The sequence below is a fragment of the Pelmatolapia mariae genome, linkage group LG18 (genome assembly GCF_036321145.2).
Source record: "Pelmatolapia mariae isolate MD_Pm_ZW linkage group LG18, Pm_UMD_F_2, whole genome shotgun sequence".
Lineage (NCBI taxonomy): Eukaryota > Metazoa > Chordata > Actinopteri > Cichliformes > Cichlidae > Pelmatolapia > Pelmatolapia mariae.
This window is the reverse complement of record NC_086243.1, coordinates 19827890-19852474: the sequence shown is the minus strand read 5'-3', so window position 1 is coordinate 19852474 and position 24585 is coordinate 19827890. Positions and strand designations below refer to the sequence as shown.

The 24585-nt window shown below is 40.3% G+C and overlaps 4 protein-coding genes and 1 pseudogene across 4 annotated transcripts; 2 read left to right on the top strand and 3 right to left on the bottom strand.

The window, feature by feature from the left end:
* On the bottom strand, nucleotides 1-2451 carry LOC134617334 (HIG1 domain family member 1A, mitochondrial-like). Its single transcript, XM_063462545.1, has 4 exons — nucleotides 2324-2451; nucleotides 1740-1814; nucleotides 1458-1592; nucleotides 1-1320 (listed from the first exon to the last, which is right to left on the bottom strand). The coding sequence occupies exons 2-4, from the start codon at nucleotides 1807-1809 to the stop codon at nucleotides 1244-1246; spliced, it is 282 nt and encodes a 93-aa protein (XP_063318615.1). The 5' UTR covers nucleotides 1810-1814; nucleotides 2324-2451; the 3' UTR covers nucleotides 1-1243.
* A 6515-nt stretch (nucleotides 2452-8966) lies between these two features.
* LOC134617198 (5-beta-cholestane-3-alpha,7-alpha-diol 12-alpha-hydroxylase-like) lies at nucleotides 8967-10573 on the top strand. Its single transcript, XM_063462400.1, has one exon. It carries the CDS (start codon nucleotides 8967-8969, stop codon nucleotides 10500-10502), a length of 1536 nt encoding a protein of 511 aa, XP_063318470.1. The 3' UTR covers nucleotides 10503-10573.
* A 928-nt stretch (nucleotides 10574-11501) lies between these two features.
* Nucleotides 11502-12842, bottom strand: LOC134617093 (HIG1 domain family member 1A, mitochondrial-like; annotated as a pseudogene).
* Nucleotides 12843-15469: 2627 nt separating this feature from the next.
* Nucleotides 15470-17076, top strand: LOC134617122 (5-beta-cholestane-3-alpha,7-alpha-diol 12-alpha-hydroxylase-like). The gene has a single exon (XM_063462310.1). The coding sequence runs from the start codon at nucleotides 15470-15472 to the stop codon at nucleotides 17003-17005; it is 1536 nt and encodes a 511-aa protein (XP_063318380.1). The 3' UTR covers nucleotides 17006-17076.
* A 3592-nt stretch (nucleotides 17077-20668) lies between these two features.
* LOC134617186 (7-alpha-hydroxycholest-4-en-3-one 12-alpha-hydroxylase-like) lies at nucleotides 20669-22204 on the bottom strand. Its single transcript, XM_063462386.1, has one exon. The coding sequence runs from the start codon at nucleotides 22202-22204 to the stop codon at nucleotides 20669-20671; it is 1536 nt and encodes a 511-aa protein (XP_063318456.1).
* Between the last annotated feature and the right edge of the window lie 2381 nt (nucleotides 22205-24585).

Sequence of the window (24585 nt, the reverse complement as noted above, 5' to 3'; positions counted from 1 at the left end):
TGAGCAAATCACAGAAGCTTTATTTGGTAGAATTGGAAAGGGTTAGAAGGTTACCTTTGGAGAGGGTTAGAACTGTGTCGTCAGTGAGAAGCTCAAAAAAAAAAAAAAAAAAAAAAAAAAGACCCTAACAACAAAAAGCTGCAATGTTATATTTTGGTTCAAACTTGGGGAGAACTTTATGATCACTGTAGAGTCTGTCCTTTCATGCTGCTGAGTTCATTAGTTTACAATGTTTTGAGCCTTTCCTGTTAACTGTAAATGTTTTAGCTGCTGTATGTGTACTACACAACCCAGAAGATGGGGGTTCAACAACAATATAATGGCACAAAGACAACATTTAACAGTCAAAACACATCAAGGTACCAAAATCCATACAAAAACCTTTTTTCTTTAACACTTAAAAAAAATAAACCCTAAAATGACATCCTGTACTTATGTACAACTTAGCTTAGAGAATAACTTCACAAGGCAACTAATTAAACACAAGGCTGCTACACAGTGTATAGATGTTCCACGGAAGCCAGTGCTAAATTGAAGTGAAAAAATAAATAAAAGAACTTCACCATTACAATGAAACTGCATAAAAGCTTCAGAATTAAAGCCTTTTTCTCCACACAGTTTCAACATAATGGCTATATAGATTTTTTTTTCTATAGGATAATATAGCTCAACACCACCAGTATCAGTTACTTTATCACTATCATTATTATTACTTTAGGGCTCTGCTCCATCTGACAGCCAAGTGCTGTGAAAGGCTTTAAATACTCAAAATGCACTCGGATGCTCATTTAGCAATATATGAGCTCAGGTGCAATCAATTTTAATCTGGCAAACATCCCAGTATTAGTACAGGAAATGAACAGGGGTGGTTAGCTGATACGAGACAAAAATAAATATGTCAGGCCGGTAGCATTTGGTGGTTAATTTTTAATCCAGGCCCAACTTAGTAACACACACGTTCAGCAAATTTTATACATTTTCATTTTGATATTTTGTAGATATTTCACTCACAGCAAGAGCAGATGAACTTTCAGTAATGCCCCCAAACTATCAGGGATAATAACCCCAAGAAAAATCTGATGGGATCAATACAACTCCTACTATGCACAGTGTCATTCACTATTCAGCTATTTACAGCAGACATGTGCATATAAAAGTCAGGACATCTGTGAAACAAATCTTCTGCACACCTTAATATGAGGCAATACTAAGGGACATAAAATAGGAGTCCAAGAGGCCATGTTCACTTGGGTTGGGTTGCTTTCTGTTCTTGTTCAATGGGCTTTGCAAAGTACTCTCTGTACATGGAGAACAGGACACCTGAAAACAAAACAAAACAACAAAATAAATAATGTAAAACGACCCGTGTTTATAGTATTATGATTTCAGGTTCAAACCACAAATCAAAAATAAAGAAGTGGTTGCAGTTTGGCAGTAAGAACTGAAAGATGACCCACCAACAGTCATTGCTCCCACCACAAAGCCTTGGGCAGCTACACGCATGTGAATCAGGTGCACCGACATTTTTGTATCTCCACGACTTTTCATTTTCATCAGCCTGTAGCCAACAATCGCAACAAATCCAGCCATCCCTGCAAAAAGCAAAAGTCACTAAAACAAAAGTAAGACAGCAACATATCCCCCAAATCCTCTGAAAACTCACTCAATAAAACCCAAAACTTAAACTTTTGTCTTTGTGAGCACATATTTTATTTGCCCTTGTCATAATATGTACTCACCGACTGGGACAAATGGATTCTCCTTCGCCTTTCGCCAGAATTTGGACTCATTCTCCTCATAAGAAGACATCTGGCCTGAAACAAGAACGAGGTCGACTGAGTTCAAACGTTTGTTGGCCGTGTAGCAGTACAGCATGCAAGCTAATTCAGTGCTGATAGAAACCAATAAAGCGCATAGAGAAACATGTCAGGAAGTATCAGGCTGTGTCTCACAAAAAAAAAAAAAAAAAAAAAAAAATTCTCCAAAATCAGGCTTTAAAAGTCGTTCCCACGAAAGAGGTCCGAGAGTCACTATTAATAGGACATGAAAACTTCAGAGGTGACAGATGAAGGGCACGGACTAAACCTATCTTTCACAGACCTAACATTAAACAACTGTGCCTGATATGACGCGACACTTTTAAGTAGTATTATAATTAAATATTATATATTTTGAAAGGGAAGAATTTTTATTCAGCTGCGAGGCCTTTCCGTGTGGTGCGGGAGAAAAATGTGGAAAAGCAACAACTCGAGAGTTAAGATGAGCTACACTTTAAAAAGCACGTAAAGACACTTCCACCGAACTGAAGAGGGCTCCCTCTTACCTGCTTTAAGGTGTCGTTAGCTGGATGCACCAGTGAAAGAATTATCCGCGGAGATCTACGTCTCCTCCAAGCAGCAGCCTGTAGTTATGGAGGAAGTAATAAGCCGGCGTCTACGTGATACAGTTCTGCGTGCTACATAACAGTTCCCTCGTACGCATGCCTGACGTCAGCAACCGCTGTGCTGTGTTCACGTTCCAAGAGAATGTAGTAAATACAGGCAACATCTTCGAAAGCCTTGGACCTACAAGCTCAAGAAGGCGGAGAAAGTGCATGAGGTCCTGTTAGCATTTTCACAACATGTGGAACACGACCCAGTGTGACCTAGAGTACTGTGTGTCTACAAAGGATATGCTGGAGCACTCTCTGTATGTGTTAATGTGCTCTGGTTTTGTTTCAGTTTACTATACTGTCATTGCTGTAGGTCAGGGATCAGAATCAGAAAGACTATTTATCCCCAGGGGGCAATTAAGACACAATAGAGCAGCATGACGTTGAAGATAAGGACAGGGCATAAACAGGCAATAGTAGTGAGATAATAAATACACAGAATATACAGTATATATACAGTTTTAAAATGACACAGTTTTAAAATTAAAGTGACTGAAAGGTGAATAAATAACTGTAAGTGAGTAAAGTGTCGGCAGTATAAAAAGAGTGTAGAGTAGTTTATGTTTATGGGTGTGGAAAATGGTCTTATTGGCTGGAGTTAAAAAGCAGGGTGGCTTTGGGGACAAAGGTGGCTCTCCTCCTCTCAGTCCTGCAGGAAATGCAGCGGAGGCGTCGCCCAGAGGGGAGCCATTGAAATGCGGGTGAAGAATGTGAGAGGGGTCATTGATGATTTTGGCTGCCTGTCTAAGGGCCTGTTGGCTGAAAACCTGTACCAGAGTTCTGACAGGCATGCCAATGATTTTAGAGCACACTGATGCAGTGTGCTGCAGTCTGTTCTTGTTCTGAAGGCTGAGGGAGTGGAACCAGCAGGAGATGTAGAAGTTCATAATGGTTCCCAGGAAGGCATAGTAAAAAGTCATTATGATGGGTGTGCTGACTCCAAAGGAGTTGAGTTTCCCAAGGAGGTATAGCCGTTGGTGGCACCTCCTGAAAATCTCCTCTGTGTTGGCAGAGAATATCAGGAGGTTGTCAAAGATGGTTCCCAGATATTTGTACTCCTCAACTACCTCCACTGGCTTCCCATGGATGGTGGTGGTGACTGAAGCAGCCAGCTCCCTCTGCCTACTGGAGAAGGTCACCACCATCTCTTTGGTTTTGCTCACATTCAGTTCAAGTTTGGAGCTGTCACACCACTACAAACTCCTGAAGAGCGGGCCCGTGGTGTTGTGAGGGGCCTGACAGCAGTGACAGGAGAACCTTGTCATCAGCATATTTTACCAGGTGACAATTGGGCTGTGTGGATCTGCAGTCATTAGTGTAGAGGATGAAGAGCAGGGGGGAGAGCACACAGCCCTGGGGGGAGCCAGTGGAGGTGGAACGGAGACCGGAAAGAGAGTTGTTGACCCAAACTTTCTGAGTCCTGTTGGTCAAAAAGTCCAATATCCACAGGATTAGCTGATCATCCAGTTGAAATCAGGAGGAAAGTTTAGTGGCCAGGATATGAGGCTGCAGAGTGTTGAACGTTGACGAGAAATCAGCAAACAGAAGTCTGGTGGAAGAGTCAGGGAGCTCCAGATGTTTGTGGATGGAGTCCAAGATGAAGATTTTTGCATCATCGACACCTCTGCATACACGGTAAGCAAACTGGAGTGGGTCCATCAGGGGGTCAGTTGCTCTTACGATGTGCTGTTTTATGATCTTCTCCATGGCCTTCATCACCAGGGAGGCGAAGGCCACAGGACGAAGATCATTCAGAGACTTTGGGTTGTTTCTTTTGGGGATGGGGATGACTGCGGAGTGTTTCCACAGCTGGGGGACGGTGTGACTGTCAATTGAGTGTTGAAATAGAGTCCGGAACACACTTCCTAGTTGCCCTGCACAGTGCCTCAAAACTCGACTGCTGATGTTGTCAGGGCCGGGTGAGCTCCTCTGTGTTTGAGGGATGTCAAACTCATTTTACATGGTGTGGGACATAAGTGGGCCAGACCATTTAATCCTGGAGATATTTTATTATAAGGCAAAAGAAGTGTTAAAGAATTTCAAGAACCTTTTTGAACAATCTCATACACTTGCACACCTTCGTACATCAAGTTTCTTTTTGGACAATGCTAAGTACACTGAAATACAGGGTAAGTATGTTACAGTTTAAACTGAAATGATAAGTCATTCGATACTGGAAGAACATGTAAGCGCCACACAGAAGTGAACCTGCTGTGAACCACCATGCCAACCTTTAATTTTTTTTTTAAATAATTCCTTGGGTTTTATTTGGAGGGGGGGCGGGGGGTTAGTAATGTAAAAGATCGAAAATCTTGATGAGATTACAAAGAAAATGCTTAAATGAATTCTGAATAAGAGGCTCTATGACTGTATAAAGACAAGGACAGCTGGTGCACTCTGGTGGTTAGGCTAACAGAACGGCAAGAACTAAAAGTTTAAAGAGAGAGAGAGAGAGAGAGATATGTATAAACATTACATAGAGTAGTAAATTCAATAGCCAATGATAGACATCTGTGCATCATGATGACTCCTCCCACTCGACTTGTTCTCCTGGTCATGTGCCGGAGGGTTGTAGAGTGGCGGAGGTGGGGCTACAAAAGAGCCACGCCTGACACTAATTCACTGAATTGCTTTAAGGAAACGTTTTGTTTCCGAGGTGTCCTAAATGCAGCGTGAGTTCGGTAAAACGCCTTTGAAAAAAGTAAAAATGGGGACACATGATGCAAAATAGCTCTCTGCCTGTTTTTTTTTTATGTAATCTCAGGTGACATTTTGGGTTATCGGGTTGCAGTTTTAACGAAGCGAGAGAACTGTATGGTGTGAACTAAGCTCTATTTAACCGATCGCGGAAGTAGGTGTAAGGGAATCCTTTTGCTTCTCGTGTTAATCTCGGGGATGACGTAACTGTGGCCTCAAGTCACGTGCAACGCCTGCAACGTGCTACATATGCTGTTCCATGACGCTGCTGGAACAAAAAAAGGAAAGAAAAAGAACTCTGTGAACCCAACCTCTCCATCTAATAACAATACACTGAGAACGAGAACTGTGGAGGCTTCACTGTGCCAGAATAAATCACAGTATTTGATTAGAAAATTACTTATTATGATTAATTTAATATCATCAACTCAATTTATATACTATGATTGGTTTGTTGTTGTATCAAAAAATAGTTGCCTATATTCCTGATGTAAAAGATTTCACTGCACTTTACTTTTTGTAAATTACACCCCAAACAAGCCAATTATCTGAAGCACAGGAATAAATTGTTTGTTTCTTAACAATAGTAGTTGGCCGTGCCTCTCCAAAAGCTTCTGCGCTGTGTTCAGCTTTCTTGAGAATGAACATCAAAAGAATCTTTCAAGTCATAATGAGCCTGTGGTATTTCCTTCATGCAATTATGGTCCAGTTACCACTGATTATATGCCAGAACAGAGTGTACACAGGAGATTAAAGTAGAGATACAAAGGTGGGAGAGCAGCAATCGGCCTTCCAGACAACCTTCTGAGAGCACAATTAAATAAACATGGTTCATATTTATTCCCATTTCCTTTTAGAGCTTTAGTCTAATACCTTCTGAAGTCCTTTGTGCTATACAACCCATAAGATTCTCATGATTCTAATGATTTCAAAAAAAGATGTATTTTAAGAACTACTGACTAATATACTATTATACTATAACTCTTATCAGTGACCAGGACAAGTCACTGATGCTGTTTAGCACAGACCTGAACCCCGTGATCCAGCTCATTGCAAAGACTCGATACAGATACAGATTTAGAAGCAGACGCCAAGCTTTACACAAGGAGGAAACAAGACATCAAATCACAAATCGACCTCACCAGGATCTACTGCAAGGATATCAGGATGTCCTAAAGATATAGTAACTCTGGTAATTGTCAGAAAGCCTTCCTACAGTAGATGGCTACAAGTACCTAGACCACAAGTCAGTGAAAATCACGATGGAGATACTGAGGACGTCAGCTAGATACAAACATCTCCTGAAGGTAAAACGGATGATGTGAAGTCAGCTCAGTGAGCTTAGTCAGCCTTACATATACAGCCTACCAGCCACAGGAGGACATAGATAAAACAGATATGAAGACATAATGCAAAGTCCAGCACCCTGAGACTATACATTGTTGCAATAAAAAAGAGACAGGGTAAGGATTAGCAAGGGTGGGATCCACAGTGGAGGATGAAACAAGGAGTTCATCAGAGGGATGACAGATGATGATGGGAAGGAATAAAAAATATAGTGGAAAACCAAGTCTCTGGGATATATCACTGGCACGTAGTGGAAGCGGGTGACATAGTCGTTTATATTAGCTCTAATAAATGAGACAAATGCCAGAATTAAATTTCTCGTGTTGCTAAGGCCGTTCTCAACCACAAGGGGACCCTGTGCAAAATTTAACTTAAGGGTTTCTTATCAGATCCTGTAACTAATGAATATCTCCACCTCTGTGAGACTCAATAGCTGAAGTGGGTGACATCAAGAAATCCTCCCAGTGGTTAGAAATGGGTAGCCTGGTGAGCAGCACGGAGGAAGACCTATTTATGGATTTGAAATCCCAAAGGTACAAACCTCCAACTACTTTTAGATTTCTCTTCTTCTTCTTTTTCTTTTAGTGATCCCTTTGGGGTTGGCCACCGTGGATCATCTGCCTTCATCTTACCCTCTTCTGTCACACCAACCCTCTGCATGTCCTTTATCACTACATCCATGAATCTCTCTGTGGTCTATTTCTTTACCTTCTGCTTGGCAGCTCCATATTTAACGTCCTGTGGCCAGTATATCAACTATTCCTCCTTTGCAACCAATATCACATGAGTGCTTTTTTACACACATATCAGAGCACCAAATATGCATTCATCAGGGTGTCTCATCTGAAAACCGATATTTCCTAATAATCAAGTGGAAAACTGCAAGGGAAGCTCAGCATTAATTCTTTCTTTTTTTTCTCTTTTTTTTTTTTTGCAAATTTTGAGAGTTTTGCGCATTGGGAATTTCTTCTGAAAAGGGCTTTATCAATGGCCATCCCCAGAATTAATAAATGAATTTAAAATTTCCATCCTAAATTCCCCATATGTAAGAATTTATAGATTTCCATTGGAATTTACATACATTCAACCGATTTTCATCTGGTATTGAGAAACTGCCCTGCTGAGCTATCAGGATTCTATACTGACCTTAAAAAACAGACAGCTGCCAGACCTAAAGTTTTGGTGTTGTTAAGGCTATCCTCAGCCATTTGGGGACGGTGGCTGAGATTTAACCTGTAACTATCTGCACCTCTAGGAAACTGATATCATTCACTTATATCACTTTTATATCTTTGTGATATACAAACTATCAAAGTACACATAAATTTGCACATATTAGGCTAAGCATCCCTATAATATTCTATTCTTTTGATTATGTTAATAACATTAATTTCGTTTAAACAGTGTAACACAGAAATGTGCACAGCTGTGTTTAATGGCAGACAGTTAATGTAGTTCACATACAGTTCATATATGCTACATTATACAGTTGATATAGCATCATACCCTGCTTCTAAGCCACATTGTCACTTGTGTTAATGTTTAGATTAACACCTGTGCTGTTTTCTTTTAAAAAATAAAATAAAATAAAATAAATGGCAAGCTGAAAAACAGTCAAGCACTCAATTATGCTGATTCTTTTTATTGTTCGCCATTAAAACAAAAATCCAGTAGATGGCGCAACATTCCCACTGAGTTCAGTAGATCAGCGTGCAATTAATTAAATTAATAGAGTTTAACGTTCAAGGACAAATCTCTAATCATTTATGATCGGTAATGGTTTTCAGGGTCAGTCACACAATGCATGCGAGCTTTCAAATGCAGGTCGAAGTCAGCTTTTTTTCTTTTTTCTTTCTAGTTATCGCAACCATAAAACTAGAACATGTATAATCTCCAGGAAAGTCTGTAAAAACGCGTCCTTCCTACATGTTTCAGCTCAATAGTTTCCCTTTTGGCCAAAAAGTTTCTGAGTATTGGCATGTTTTGCTTGCCTTGAGAAATCCGCAGTTTTTCTTTTCTTTCTTTGTTTGGTGCTATGAAACATTCAGTCTGTAATGAAAATCAGGTGGCTTCGATACGTCAGATCTTTCGTCCGGGAATAAACTGGTGAGACTGGAATTCTGCTGCATGCCAGATGTTATCTATTTGAAGAACTCAGTTCCAGAGAAATTTGACACTGACTTCAAAGACCATTTACGGGTTGTTGATCTTGATTTTAAGGATGTTTGAATATTATCGGATTGCATAACGGTAATTATAAGCAATTAAGATGAAAATTATTCTTCCGCGAAAGTACATTGTTGATTGAACATAATGTGAATTGTTGCTTGCATTCAGGACACCTTTGCTTTTTTTCCAGGACTATTTAGTGATCAGTTCCAGGAAAGCTGAAACCATTGGGCTTGTCAGAGGGGAGGAGCAAAGGTCTGCTCATTAAAGCAAACCTGAAACTTTCCTTCAGATGAATCTGTGCTGGTTAACTGAATCAGTCATGGAGCTGCTGCTGCCGATACTTCTTGGCTTTCTTGCTTGTCTGGTCGGAGGGCTGTACCTTGTCGGAGTGTTCAGACAGCGGCGACCAGGAGAACCCCCCCTTGATAAAGGGCTCGTTCCTTGGTTGGGTCATGTCTTAGAGTTTCGCAGGAACACCTTGAAGTTCCTAGAGAGAATGGAGAAGAAGCACGGTGATATATTTACAGTACAGCTGGGAGGGTTTTATATTACATTTGTCCAGGACCCTTTTTCATTTGGGGGGTTTGTTAAGGAGAGTCGGGACAAACTGGACTTTCGAAAGTTTGCTGTGCATCTGGTGCACAGAGTATTTGGATATAAAGCTGTTGAAGGGGAGCACAATATTCTCCACAATTCCAGCAACAAGCATCTGAAGGGGGAAGGTCTGCAAGAACTGACCCAATCTTTTATGAGTAATTTGCAGAACATGATGTTGCACAACATTGGATCAGCTGCAGAGGACAGGACCTGGAAAGAAGATGGACTGTTCAGGTACAGCTACAATGTTGTTTTCAGAGCTGGATATTTGGCCTTGTTTGGCAATGTGCCACCCAAGTCAGAACAAAGTGAGGAGAAAGCCAAAGAGAAAGACAGAGCTGAATCAGAAGCTTTGTTTCACGAGTTTCGTAAATATGACCAGCTCTTCCCCAGACTGGCGTATGGGGTCCTCCCACCGATGGAAAAGTTGGCTGCAGAGAGGTTGAAGGCATACTTCTGGGATGTTCTGTCAATCCTGAAAATGAAAACCAAGGACAATATCAGTGGCTGGGTGTGGGACATACAGCAGGGTAAAGAGGAAACAGGAATGGATATGTCAATGATAACCAGATACATGTTTGTGCTTCTTTGGGCCTCTCAGGGCAACACAGGGCCTTCTTCATTCTGGCTGCTCCTCTTCCTCATGAAACACCCAGAAGCCATGAAAGCAGTGAAGGAAGAGGTGGATAAAGTTCTGAAAGAATCTGGACAGGAGGTCCGGCCTGGTGGTCCTTTGGTCAACCTGACCCGTGAAATGCTGTTGAAAACACCGATCCTGGACAGTGCTGTCGAAGAGACCCTTCGACTCACTGCTGCACCCCTCCTCACCAGGGCAGTGATAAAGGACATGACCTTCAAGATGGCTGATGGGCGTGAATATTTACTTCGCAAGGGTGACAGAATTGCAATCTTTCCTTTCAGTTCTGTCCACCATGACCCAGAGATCCATCCTGAGCCGCACTCATTCAAATATGACCGCTTCCTGAATCCAGACGGGACCAAGAAAACTGATTTTTACAAAGCAGGAAAGAAGGTAAAATATTACACCATGCCCTGGGGATCCGGGGTCTCCATGTGCCCTGGCCGTTTCTTTGCCACCAATGAGCTCAAACAGTTTGTTTTCCTCATGTTGGTCTATTTTGAGTTTGAGCTGAAGAACCCGGATGTGAAGATACCAGAAATTGACCTCAGTCGATACGGCTTTGGAACGATGCAACCTGTCAGAGATGTCCAGTTCAGATTCAGACTCAGATATTAAGCCAGTCAGATAAAAAGAAAACTGTGATTTTCTTTTTCTTTGGATCAAGATGGTTTGATGAGGACATTATGGAAATTATGGAAGCAGATTTAAATCTAAAGTTTTTGATGTGTTGGTCAACTGTAACGATTCAATATGCAAATGCACTGATATTCTAGACATGTATATGTTTGTATATTGAACACATTCTGATCATAACTCTTCTTATGCAATTTGCAGATCAGCAATCAGATTAAACCCATGAGAAATTATATTGATGGGCACTGTTTAAGATAACAATTATGATTATTGGTCATTAATTATTATTGAAATGCCTGTTTACACACTTTCCAAAGTCACAGTGACAAAGCATTGTTCCAGCTTAAAATGATGGCTGATAAGATTTTCTTTCTTATCCCTGATAAGAAAGTAAATAGAAACAGTATATGACTGAGCAAATCACAGAAGCTTTATTTGGTAGAATTGGAAAGGGTTAGAAGATTACCTGTTAGAATGTGTGTCATCAGTGAGAAGCTTAAAAAAAAGACCCCAACAACAAAAAGCTGCAATGTTATATTTTGGTTCAAACTTGGGGAGAACTTTATGATCGCTGTAGAGTCTGTCCTTTCATGCTGCTGAGTTCATTAGTTTACAATGTTTTGAGCCTTTCCTGTTAACTGTAAATGTTTTAGCTGCTGTATGTGTACTACACAACCCAGAAGATGGGTGTTCAACAACAATATAATGGCACAAAGACAACATTTAACAGTCAAAACACATCAAGGTACCAAAATTCATACAAAAACCTTTTATCTTTAACACTTAAAAAACAAAAAAAAAACCTCTCAAATGACATCCTGTACTTGTGTACAACTTAGCTTAGAGAATAACTTCACAAGGCAGCTATTAAAACACAAGGCTGCTACACAGTGTATAGATGTTCCACGGAAGCCAGTGCTAAATTGAAGTGAAAAACTAAATAAGAACTTCACCATTACAATGAAACTGCATAAAAGCTACAGAATTAAAGCCTTTTTTTTCCCCACACAGTTTCAACATAATGGCTATATAGATTTTTTTCTAGTCAGGACATCTGTGAAACAAATCTTCTGCACACCTTAATATGAGGCAATACTAAGGGAGATAAAATAGGAGTCCAAGAGGCCATGTTCACTTGGGTTGGGTTGCTTTCTGTTCTTGTTCAATGGGCTTTGCAAAGTACTCTCTGTACATGGAGAACAGGACACCTGAAAACAAAACAAAACAACAAAAAAGCATGTGAAATGACCCGTGTTTATAGTATTATGATTTCAGGTTCAAACCACAAATCAAAAATAAAGAAGTGGTTGCAGCTTGGCAGTAAGAACTGAAAGATGACCCACCAACAGTCATTGCTCCCACCACAAAGCCTTGGGCAGCTACACGCATGTGAATCAGGTGCACTGACATTTTTGTATCTCAACGACTTTTCAATTTCATCAGCCTGTAGCCAACAATCGCAACAAATCCAGCCATCCCTGCAAAAAGCAAAAGTCACTAAAACAAAAATAAGACAGCAACATATCCCCCAAATCCTCTGAAAACTCACTCAATAAAACCCAAAACTTAAACTTTTGTCTTTGTGAGCACATATTTTATTTGCCCTTGTCATAATATGTACTCACCGACTGGGACAAATGGATTCTCCTTCGCCTTTCGCCAGAATTTGGACTCATTCTCCTCATAAGAAGACATCTGGCCTGAAACAAGAACGAGGTCGACTGAGTTCAAACGTTTGTTGGCCGTGTAGCAGTACAGCATGCAAGCTAATTCAGTGCTGATATATAACCAACAAAACGCATAGAGAAACATGTAAGTAAGCATCAGGCTGTGTCTCACAAAAATTCTCCAAAATCAGGCTTTAAAAGTCGTTCCCACGAAAGAGGTCCGAGAGTCACTATTAATAGGACATGAAAACTTCAGAGGTGACAGATGAAGGGCACGGACTAGACCTATCTTTCACAGACCTAACATTAAACAACTGTGCCTGATATGCACATCACAATGACGCGACACTTTTAAGTAGTATTATATTTAAATATTATATATTATATATTTTGAAGAATTTTTATTCAGCTGCGAGGCCTTTCCGTGTGGTGCGGGAGAAAAATGTGGAAAAGCAACAACTCGAGAGTTAAGATGAGCTACACTTTAAAAAGCACGTAAAGACACTTCCACCGAACTGAAGAGGGCTCCCTCTTACCTGCTTTAAGGTGTCGTTAGCTGGATGCACCAGTGAAAGAATTATCCGCGGAGTTCAACGTCTCCTCCGAGCAGCAGCCTGTAGTTATGGAGGAAGTAATAAGCCGGCGTCTACGTGATACAGTTCTGCGTGCTACATAACAGTTCCCTCGTACGCATGCCTGACATCAGCAACCGCTGTACTGTGTTCACATTCCAAGAGAATGTAGTAAATACAGGCAACATCTTCGAAAGCCTTGGACCTACAAGCTCAAGAAGGCGGAGAAAGTGCATGAGGTCCTGTTAGCATTTTCACAACATGTGGAACACGACCCAGTGTGACCTAGAGTACTGTGTGTCTACAAAGGATATGCTGGAGCACTCTCTGTACGTGTTAATGTGCTCTGGTTTTGTTTCAGTTTACTATACTGTCATTGCTGTAGGTCAGGGATGTCTAACTCATTTTACATGGTGGGGGACATAAGTGGGCCAGACCATTTAATCCTGGAGATATTTTATTACAAGCCAAAAGAAGTGTTAAAGAATTTCAAGAACTTATTTGAACAATCTCATACACTTGCACACCTTCGTACATAAAGTTTCTTTTTGCACAATGCTAAGTACACTGAAATACAGGGTAAGTATGTTACAGTTTAAACCAAAACGATAAGTCAATAAGAAAACAAAAATAAGTAGGGTAAGGAAGGAAGTGGTCAGCTGCAAAACAATAACAACTATATCAGTTTAAAGAAACTACAGAGTACACTCAGACTGGAAAGCTGTTCTAACAGTTATTTGGCAATATCAGGAAAAAGAAGCTTTTTCATACCCAGTCGTAGGGTGTAATAAGTAGCTATAAAAAGTGACAGCACATGACAGTACTGAGGAGCATGAGCAAACTCAGACAGTGGACAGATCACCAGATTAGCCAGAGGTGAGTTTAGCCAGAATACTCAGAGAGCAACTCACACTGATACTGGAAGAACATGTAAGCGCCACACAGAAGTGAACCTGCTGTGAACCACCATGCCACCCTTTATCACTTTAAAAAAAATATATTAATAATTCGTTGGGTTTTTTTTTTGTTGTTTTTTTAGTAATGTAAAAGATTAAAAATCTTGATGAGACTAAAAAGAAAATGCTTAAATGAATTCTGAATAAGAGGCTCCATGGCTGAATAAAGACAGCTGCTGCACTCTGGTGGCTCGGCTAACAGAATGTCAAGAACTAAAAGTTTAAAAAAGAGAGAGAGACAGAGAAAGAGAGATGTGTATAAACATGACAGAGTAGTAAATTCAATAGCCAATGATAGACATCTGTGCATCATGATGACCCCTCCCACTCGATTTGTGCTCCTGGTCATGTGCCGGAGGGTTGTAGAGTGGCGGAGCTCTAATAAATGAGACAAATACCAGAATTAAATTTCTCATGTGGCCGTTCTCAACTACAAGGGGACCCTGTGCAAAATCTAACTTAAGGGTTTCTTATCAGATCCTGTAACTAATGAATATCTCCACCTCTGTGAGACTCAATAGCTGAAGTGGGTGACATCAAGAAATCCTCCCAGTGGTTAGAAATGGGTAGCCTGGTGAGTAGCACAGAGGCTACATATCTGATCCATAGAGCAGACAAAACCCAAGCTTCAGGCCCTGCAAAGATGAGACAGTCCAGAACATAAGACCAGCAGGGAGGTAGGAAGCAAGCAAATAATCAATATTCTTTTGATTATTTTAATAAAATTTATTTCGTTTAAACAGTGTAACACAGAAATGTGCACAGCTGTGTTTAATGGCAGACAATTAATGTAGTTCACATACAGTTCATATATGCTACATTATACAGTTGATATAGCAGCATAGCCTGCTTCTAAGCCACATTGTCACTTGTGTTAATGTTTAGATTAACACCTGTACTGTTTTCTTTTAAAAAATAAATAAATAAAATAAAATAAAATAAATGGCAAGCTGAAAAACAGTCAAGCACTCAATTATGCTGATTCTTTTTATTGTTCGCCATTAAAACAAAAATCCAGTAGATGGCGCCACATTCCAACTGAATTCAGTAGATCAGCGCGCAATTAAATTAATAGAGTTTAACGTTCAAAGACAAATCTCTAATCATTTATGATCGGTAATGGTTTTCAGGGTCAGTCACACAATGCATGCGAGCTTTCAAATGCAGGTCGAAGTCAGCTTTTTTTCTTTTTTCTTTCTAGTTATCGCAACCATGAAAAAGTTTCTGAGTATTGGCATGTTTTGCTTGCCTTGAGAAATCTGCAGTTTTTCTTTTCTTTCTTTTCTTTTTTTTTTTTTTTTGGTGCTATGAAACATTCAGTCTGTAATGAAAATCAGGTGGCTTCGATACGTCAGACCTTTCATCCGGGAATAAACTGGTGAGACTGGAATTCTGCTGCATGCCAGATGTTAACTATTTCAGTTACAGAAAAATTTGACACTGACTTCAAAGACCATTTACGGGTTGTTGATCTTGATTTTAAGGATGTTTGAATATTATCGGATTGCATAACGGTAATTATAAGCAATTAAGATGAAAATTATTCTTCCGGGAAAGTACATTGTTGATTGAACATAATGTGAATTGTTGCTTGTATTCAGGACACCTTTGCTTTTTTCCAAGACTATTTAGTGATCAGTTCCAGGAAAGTTGAAACCATTGGGCTTGTCAGAGGGGAGGAGCAAAGGTCTGCTCATTAAAGCAGACCTGAAACTTTCCTTCAGATGAATCTGTGCTGGTTAACTGAATCAGTCATGGAGCTGCTGCTGCCGATACTTCTTGGCTTTCTTGCTTGTCTGGTCGGAGGGCTGTACCTTGTCGGAGTGTTCAGACAGCGGCAACCAGGAGAACCCCCCCTTGATAAAGGGCTCATTCCTTGGTTGGGTCATGTCTTAGAGTTTCGCAGGAACTCCTTGAAGTTCCTAGAGAGAATGGAGAAGAAGCACGGTGATATATTTACAGTACAGCTGGGAGGGTTTTATATTACATTTGTCCAGGACCCTTTTTCATTTGGGGGGTTTGTTAAGGAGAGTCGGGACAAACTGGACTTTCGAAAGTTTGTTGTGCACCTGTTGAACAGAGTTTTTGGATATAAAGGTGTTGAAGGGGAGCACATTGTTCTCCACAATTCCAGCAACAAGCATCTGAAGGGGGAAGGTCTGCAAGAACTGACCCAATCTTTTATGAGTAATTTGCAGAACATGATGTTGCACAACATTGGATCAGCTGCAGAGGACAGGACCTGGAAAGAAGATGGACTGTTCAGGTACAGCTACAATGTTGTTTTCAGAGCTGGATATTTGGCCTTGTTTGGCAATGTGCCACCCAAGTCAGAACAAAGTGAGGAGAAAGCCAAAGAGAAAGACAGAGCTGAATCAGAAGCTTTGTTTCATGAGTTTCGTAAATATGACCAGCTCTTCCCCAGACTGGCGTATGGGGTCCTCCCACCGATGGAAAAGTTGGCTGCAGAGAGGTTGAAGGCATACTTCTGGGATGTTCTGTCAATCCTGAAAATGAAAACCAAGGACAATATCAGTGGCTGGGTGTTGGACATACAGCAGGGTAAAGAGGAGATGGGTATCGATATGTCAATGATAAACAGATACATGTTTGTGCTTCTTTGGGCCTCTCAGGGCAACACAGGGCCTTCTTCATTCTGGCTGCTCCTCTTCCTCATGAAACACCCAGAAGCCATGAAAGCAGTGAAGGAAGAGGTGGATAAAGTTCTGAAAGAATCTGGACAGGAGGTCCGGCCTGGTGGTCCTATGGTCAACCTGACCCGTGAAATGCTGTTGAAAACACCGATCCTGGACAGTGCTGTCGAAGAGACCCTCCGACTCACTGCTGCACCCCTCCTCACCAGGGCAGTGATAAAGGACATGACCTTCAAGATGGCTGATGGGCGTGAATATTTACTTCGCAAGGGTGACAGAATTGCAGTCTTTCCTTTCAGTTCTGTCCACCATGACCCAGAGATCCATCCTGAGCCGCACTCATTCAAATATGACCGCTTCCTGAATCCAGACGGGACCAAGAAAACTGACTTTTACAAAGCAGGAAAGAAGGTAAAATATTACACCATGCCCTGGGGATCCGGGGTCTCCATGTGCCCTGGCCGTTTCTTTGCCACCAATGAGCTCAAACAGTTTGTTTTCCTCATGTTGGTCTATTTTGAGTTTGAGCTGAAGAATCCGGATGTGAAGATACCAGAAATTGACCTCAGTCGATACGGCTTTGGAACGATGCAACCTGTCAGAGATGTCCAGTTCAGATTCAGACTCAGATATTAAGCCAGTCAGATAAAAAGAAAACTGTGATTTTCTTTTTCTTTGGATCAAGATGGTTTGATGAGGACATTATGGAAATTATGGAAGCAGATTTAAATCTAAAGTTTTTGATGTGTTGGTCAACTGTAACGATTCAATATGCAAATGCACTGATATTCTAGACATGTATATGTTTGTATATTGAACACATTCTGATCATAACTCTTCTTCTTTAAGTAATTTGCAGATCAGCAATCAGATTAAATCCAGTTAGAAATGATATTGATGGGCACTGTTTAAGATAACAACGATTATGATTATTGCTTATTAATTATTATTGTGAATGTTCTTTTTTGTATAATTATTTTTCCGTAATTGATGTGACATGTACACTTAGAAATTGAGACGATTCATTTATATCGTTGTCAGTTTCAATTTTTAGTTCAATTTTCTATGTACATTACAAGTTTTTGCTTTTTGTTTTTTCCAAAATAAATTTTTTTTTGTAAATGTCAGATTTTGGAGTTTTATGTGAGCCTGTTTTAAAGCTTAAAAAACCAAAACAAACAAAAACAAAAACAAAGTTATAGGCTGACTTCAGTTAACTCAGTGACATGGATTCTTTTACTTGTTCCCCACAACAAAATCCAATAGATGGCAGCAGATTCCCACATTCCCAATGTTTTTAGAATAAACAATAAATTGTACAAAAACACAGAATCTTAGAAGAATGATAGAAATGAAAAATGATAAATGCAATTTTATATTTAATTTATTTTAAAATGAATGTCAGGAGTTTAAATATATACTCCAGTTTAAAAATAAAAATAAAATTAGAAACTTTTGGCAGTTATTTTATTCTTCATGCATTACAGGTTTAAAAATTCCGTTCACAGAATGGCTGGCTCACCAATTTTGTGATGAAACCCCAGTTACAAAAATGCTTTTGTGAATTTTGCTGAATTTGCAAATAAACAGTAAGAATAAATGCATCCTGATTAATAACTTAGAAGGTTATAACAAGAAGGATTTTGACATTCAAACACAAATTAATCATGAACAGAAATGATTTCAAGGTCATTCACACAAGGCAAGTCTGATTTCAAATGCAAATCAGGGTCAGATTAGTGTTCTTTGGTCTATGATCGATGCTGTGAACCATCTTTTGTAAAGTTCATTTAGCAAAACCAACAAAAACACTCCGAGAGCGCAATTCCCCCTGAACTCCGTGACCTTGACCCGATGTTGCACCACATCGATTTTTACCTTTCACATGTTTTCTCGATCCCTTTGGTGCTCTCATCAGGAAAGTTCAATCTCACCACTAATGAAAACAGTTAAGACATTTTTAATAACACAGATTCATCAGTGCAAAAGAAAATAAAATGAAATCTTTATCAAATTTGTAAAAACATGCAAAGCCAGTCAATCATTTTTGAACTTCAGCAGACTGTCTCGACTATCTACCAGACACGTGCAGGGGGGCCGGCAGGGGCTTGAGCATCTGCCCCTTTCCTGATGGGTGCCCTTTTCTTGAGCTTTTTTTTTTTTTTTAATGTGTGTGTAGAGTCCTGCCTGTGGCCCTCAACAATAACATTAAACTATTAATCGCAACTTTGCTAAATGAAAGGATCTGGCTTGCATAAGTCACATGATGACCATTAACCAATGGTTACCCCTTGATGGCAGAGTGCGTTGGTTACGAGCTGGGAACAAGCTTGGTGCCTTTTTTGCCACCTGGGCAGTGCGGAGCTATAGAAGAAACACAAAAATTGATTGGGAGACGGCTGATGCAACAAAAACCAGGAAGTAGGGTGTACAGAGTACACTATAGTCTATAGCCCACAGGAGTATTAGTTTGTTATGTACACGTGGTTAAGTTCTCTTGTGGCAACTGATGAATTGAAACAAATGAGCATTGTTGTATGTGCACTGAGCGACAGGGCGACAAAATATTACCTGTCCTTTTATTAACTACAGAAGTAGTGGTAGTCATTAGCCGCTAGCTAACTGGGTAAGGGTCTCAGAGGTTTGTAGCTCTTATTATAATTACAATATTCAAACACACACACACACACACACACACACACACACTGTATTTTAAAGAAAATACAGATTATATTAGATTTATATTTCAAATATAACAAAATGATGATTTTTCAGCAGTAAAATTATTGTATCTCTATGGTTTAAATATTGTACAAATTGAATCATCATAAATACATTATTTTATATTTATTACTTAATTTTTTTATTCTTATTACTTTATTTTTATAGCACTAGGAATAAATAATAAGGGAAGGATTCTGGATCAGCACCAGGATCCAAACTTTTGGCCATAGTATATACAGTGTTCTGGAGAAGGTATAAAATGTCACTGTATGTGCATGCATGTGTGCACTTGTTTAATCAGCTACCATCTTTCCTATGGACTTTTTAATGTCTACAGTCACAGATCGACAGCAACATTTTACCCCATCAGGTGAAACATAGGCTACGTTTGCTTTGCATTGTCCCCACCTGATGACAGTGATATAGTATGATGCGATTCCATATTAGATTCTTGATGAATTTGGGTTGTTGTTGTTCAGCCTGGTTATATGTGACCCTTTTTAACTTGTTTTGTGATGCTCTCCTTGTAATTGCATATGTATGCAATTTGTTTTTTTGTTTTTTTTTGTCTCCCCTCTCTCAAAACATACAACTCAGACGGCAGGTATCAGGAAAATGAGGACAAATGAGTTGGACATTGACATCAGCTGTTGTTCTAGTTCATTCTATTAAGAAAACAAGTTTTGACTCGGGTCATTTTCTGCACAAGAGATAAAAAATGTTTGGGTCATGACTTTATTGTTTTGAATTCCGAGATTAAACCCCACTGGCTGAGCAGGTGACCATATTCTATACAGCTCAATGATGGCCCTATTGCTGTGTGTCTTTCCCTGTTCTCACTCCCCTCTTTTCGATATACTTTTGACTGCTGCACTATCAAAATGAAGAAGCTGGCACCTGGGAGGAGTCAGTTCAGTTATAGATAATGCAAATGACAAAACAGACCATGTGGCTTGCATGGCAATGGGTAAAACTGAAGAAGATACAAAGCCCTAGAAATAACAAATATAACAAATCAAATCAAAGAAAACCAAAAAACCATGCATATACTATGAGTAACAACTGTGCTGAGGTCAGTTCCGGAGGCTTCCCACCAGAGAACTCCATATGAAACTCTTTGCTAACCTCAACAACCGGAGTAGATGAACAGATGTACATATGTAATGAGACCAGTACAAATGCAATACACATGTAGACTTATACCAATTAAAGCCTTGTTTATTCACAGAGTAACAAAGTGTGCAGAAGCAGAATCACAGAAAATTCAATAATCAGAAATTTTAAGAACAAAAAAACAAATCTATTTTCTCTCCATTGTGTATCCAGCCTCTTGCCCTATAGCAGTTGGAAAAGGCTCCAATCCCACTGCAATCCTGGACTGGATAAACAGAAGGAGATGGATGGCTGGCACTGATTTTTAGAAAAATTCTACTTAATTTGCATATGGAAAATGTAACAGAAAATCTGCAACACATGTGTTCCCATGCTTCATTTTATAAGTCTCCATGTATCATCAAAAGAATTATACAAAAAAAAGGTGTTTAAAGATAAGACTTTTGTTTTTATCTGATTGGCTTAATATCTGAGTCTGAATCTGAACTGGACATCTCTGACAGGTTGCATCGTTCCAAAGCCGTATCGACTGAGATCAATTTCAGGAATCTTCTCATCAGGATTCTTCAGCTCAAGTTCAAAATGGACCAACATGAGGAAAACAAACTGTTTGAGCTCATTGGTGGCAAAGAAACGGCCAGGGCACATGGAGACCCCGGATCCCCAGGGCATGGTGTAATATTTTACCTTCTTTCCTGCTTTGTAAAAATCAGTTTTCTTGGTCCCGTCTGGATTCAGGAAGCGGTCATATTTGAATGAGTGCGGCTCAGGATGGATCTCTGGGTCATGGTGGACAGAACTGAAAGGAAAGATTGCAATTCTGTCACCCTTGCGAAGTAAATATTCACGCCCATCAGCCATCTTGAAGGTCATGTCCTTTATCACTGCCCTGGTGAGGAGGGGTGCAGCAGTCAGTCGGAGGTTCTCTTCGACAGCACTGTCCAGGATCGGGGTTTTCAACAGCATTTCACGGGTCAGGTTGATCATAGGACCACCAGGCCGGACCTCCTGTCCAGATTCTTTCAGAACTTTATCCACCTCTTCCTTCACTGCTTTCATGGCTTCTGGGTGTTTCATGAGGAAGAGGAGCAGCCAGAATGAAGAAGGCCCTATGTTGCTCTGAGAGGCCCAAAGAAGCACAAGCATGTATCTGTTTATCATTGACATATCGATACCCATCTCCTCTTTACCCTGCTGTATGTCCAACACCCAGCCACTGATATTGTCCTTGGTTTTCATTTTCAGGATTGACAGAACATCCCAGAAGTATGCCTTCAACCTCTCTGCATCCAACTTTTCCATCGGTGGGAGGACCCCATACGCCAGTCTGGGGAAGAGCTGGTCATATTTACGAAACTCGTGAAACAAAGCTTCTGATTCAGCTCTGTCTTTCTCTTTGGCTTTCTCCTCACTTTGTTCTGACTTGGGTGGCACATTGCCAAACAAGGCCAAATATCCAGCTCTGAAAACAACATTGTAGCTGTACCTGAACAGTCCATCTTCTTTCCAGGTCCTGTCCTCTGCAGCTGATCCAATGTTGTGCAACATCATGTTCTGCAAATTACTCATAAAAGATTGGGTCAGTTCTAGCAGACCTTCCCCCTTCAGATGCTTGTTGCTGGAAATGCGGAGAATACTGTGCTCCCCTTCAACAGCTTTATATCCAAACACTCTGTGCGCCAGATGCAGAGCAACCTTTCGAACGTCCAGTTTGTCCCGACTCTCCTTAATGAACCCCCCAAATGAAAAAGGGTCCTGGACAAATGTAATATAAAACCCTCCCAGCTGTACTGTAAATATATCACCGTGCTTCTTCTCCATTCTCTCTAGGAACTTCAAGGTGTTCCTGCGAAACTCTAAGACATGACCCAACCAAGGAATGAGCCCTTTATCAAGGGGGGGTTCTCCTGGTTGCCGCTGTCTGAACACTCCGAGAAGGTACAGCCCTCCGACCAGACAAGCAAGAAAGCCAAGAAGGATCGGCAGCAGCAGCTCCATGACTGATTCAGTTAACCAGCACAGCTTCATCTGAAGGAAAGTTTCAGGCCTGCTTTAATGAGCAGATCTTTGCTCCTCCCCCAGGATAGGTTTCTGCGAATTTGCTGGGATTTGTTTACTAAATAGTCCAGAAAAAATAATAATGCACTTAAGTATCAATTGAGGACACGATTTTCCAATTGTCCTAGAGATTCCCCTCTTTCGAAATCCAAAAGAACATACTGTAACCTGCAGTGATATTATGTTTATGTTAACAGCTCTATGACAGCAGGTATGAAGAGACTGAGGAGCAATGAGTGCACACTGGAAACAAATATCACTCTAGTTAATCATAAGTAAGAAAAATAAAGTTTTGAGGGGTCAATGGCATTGCATGTTGTTGACACTAGACGCGTGATTCTGGTTTATTTTTTACCAGAATTGGTTAGGAACATCCATGTCACTCATTGTTCAAGTAAATTATAACTAAGAAGAAAACTGTCACGGTTCTGGGTAATTTTGACCCAGCTTTTTCGGTTTCTTGTATTTTGGTGTTTTTCTAGATTATGTTCATTATATTTATGTTCTGATTCTTTAGCTATCCTGTGTTGATTATTATAATTTTTCTGGTTTCGGTTTTGTTCTCTTGCCCTCAGGTTTAGTATAGGTTTAGTACTGTGCTTAGTCTGCTCTGCTCGTGTGTCCCTCGGTGTAAAGTCTATGTTTCTCAGTCCGCATCTTTGTGAATTGTGTCTGGTTTCCTTTTTTACTTTGAAAGTTCATGTCTCATGTCAGTGTGTTCAGTTTTACTTCTCCCTGATTACTTCCCTGTGTATATAAGCCCTGTGTTTTCCTGTGCTCTCTGTCGCGTCGTACTTTCTCCATGCTGTGTGTTTGTCGTGTTCCAGTATTCCAGCACCTCAGTTCAGGGTTTTTGTTCTGTTTTTGTCAGTCTTACTTTGAGGAGTTTTTCTAGCAATAAAGCTGCATTTTCAGTTTAAGTCCTGTCTCCGAGAGTCCTGCATTTTGGGTCCTTTTTCCTGCCTGCCTGCCTGCCACACAGCCAACCATGAAAAAAACAGGTTTTGACACTAGGCCTGCCAAATGGGCTTATTTTTTTGCAGAAGAGTTTAGGATAGCTAAATAAAAATATAAAATATCAGCTCATTCGAGTCATGCCTTTTTTCTTTTTAGAATTCTGAGATTAAAATCAAATCAAAATTGAGGCACCAGTTTAGTTCTCTGGTTGTGAAGGTGATGATCTACAAGACAGCTGAAATGCAGTCGTTCTTTGCTCTGTGTCTTAACCATCAGTCTCTCCCTTTCTCATTGTGCATTGTGCCAAATCTAAAGTTTGGTGGAGGGGGGATTATGATGTGGGTGTGATCATAATCTAAACATAAACACATTCCTAAACAATATGGCAAGCCTTCCCAGGGGAGTTGAAATAATATTAAATCCTATGGATCAAGAATAGGATGTCACTCAAGTTCATATGAGTGGGAAGACAGACCAGCAAATACTTTTGGCAGTATGGTGTATCTGCAAACTTGCGTCTTCCTAAGAAAGTTAATAGGCTTTGTGTTAGGGGGGAGTGAGTTTCCACACTAGATCCTGGGAATGAAACTCTTCTCCAGGTCTTACAGTAGGTACTTTCATGGTTTTGCAATTATGAGGTTGTCCACCTCCTAATTGCACAGGAAGTTTTTTTTTCTCCTTAGACTTCCATAGCATACAGGTTCCTACTGGTGGTTTCCAGTCCAGTCCTTTGTTAAAAACTCAACATAAGCCCTAATTAAAATGGATCCTCCATACAAATAAAACTAGATTATTTTAAAAAACAGAACCAGCCAGGCCAGATTACAAAACTAATTAAGGTGTGAATTTCTCCAGCATGGTCTCTAATTCAAACCAGCTTTCCCAGTTTCTCCTGTGTTCTACAGCCCCCTTTGTTCCTGTCTTTCCACACACAGATTTCCTCGGTCCTCTCCCCTTCATAAAGAAGGGACCCAAACCCACACTAGTCAGTTACTTCCAGTACTCAACTCCAAATAGCTGTCAGATGGACTAGAGTGAAATCTCTACTTCACAAAGCGCCTTGAGGCAACTGTTGATGTGATTTGGCGCTATATAAATAAAACTGAATTGAATTAAACTGAATACTCCCACATGGGTAGGCCCTTTATCTCTCACAATGACTGTAGAAAACATGGACGACATGACAGCACCTCCTCCCATTGTGAAAAAATGAAGCCAAAATATCCCGCTTGTGGAGGCTGCCATCTTGCATTTTTGGAGCCAGAGTCTGTGCAGTAGTGACTTGACGTGGAGCGACTGTGTTACGCTCCCACCCACACACCCACTGGACGTGATCGCAAACACGCCCCCCTACACTTTTTACG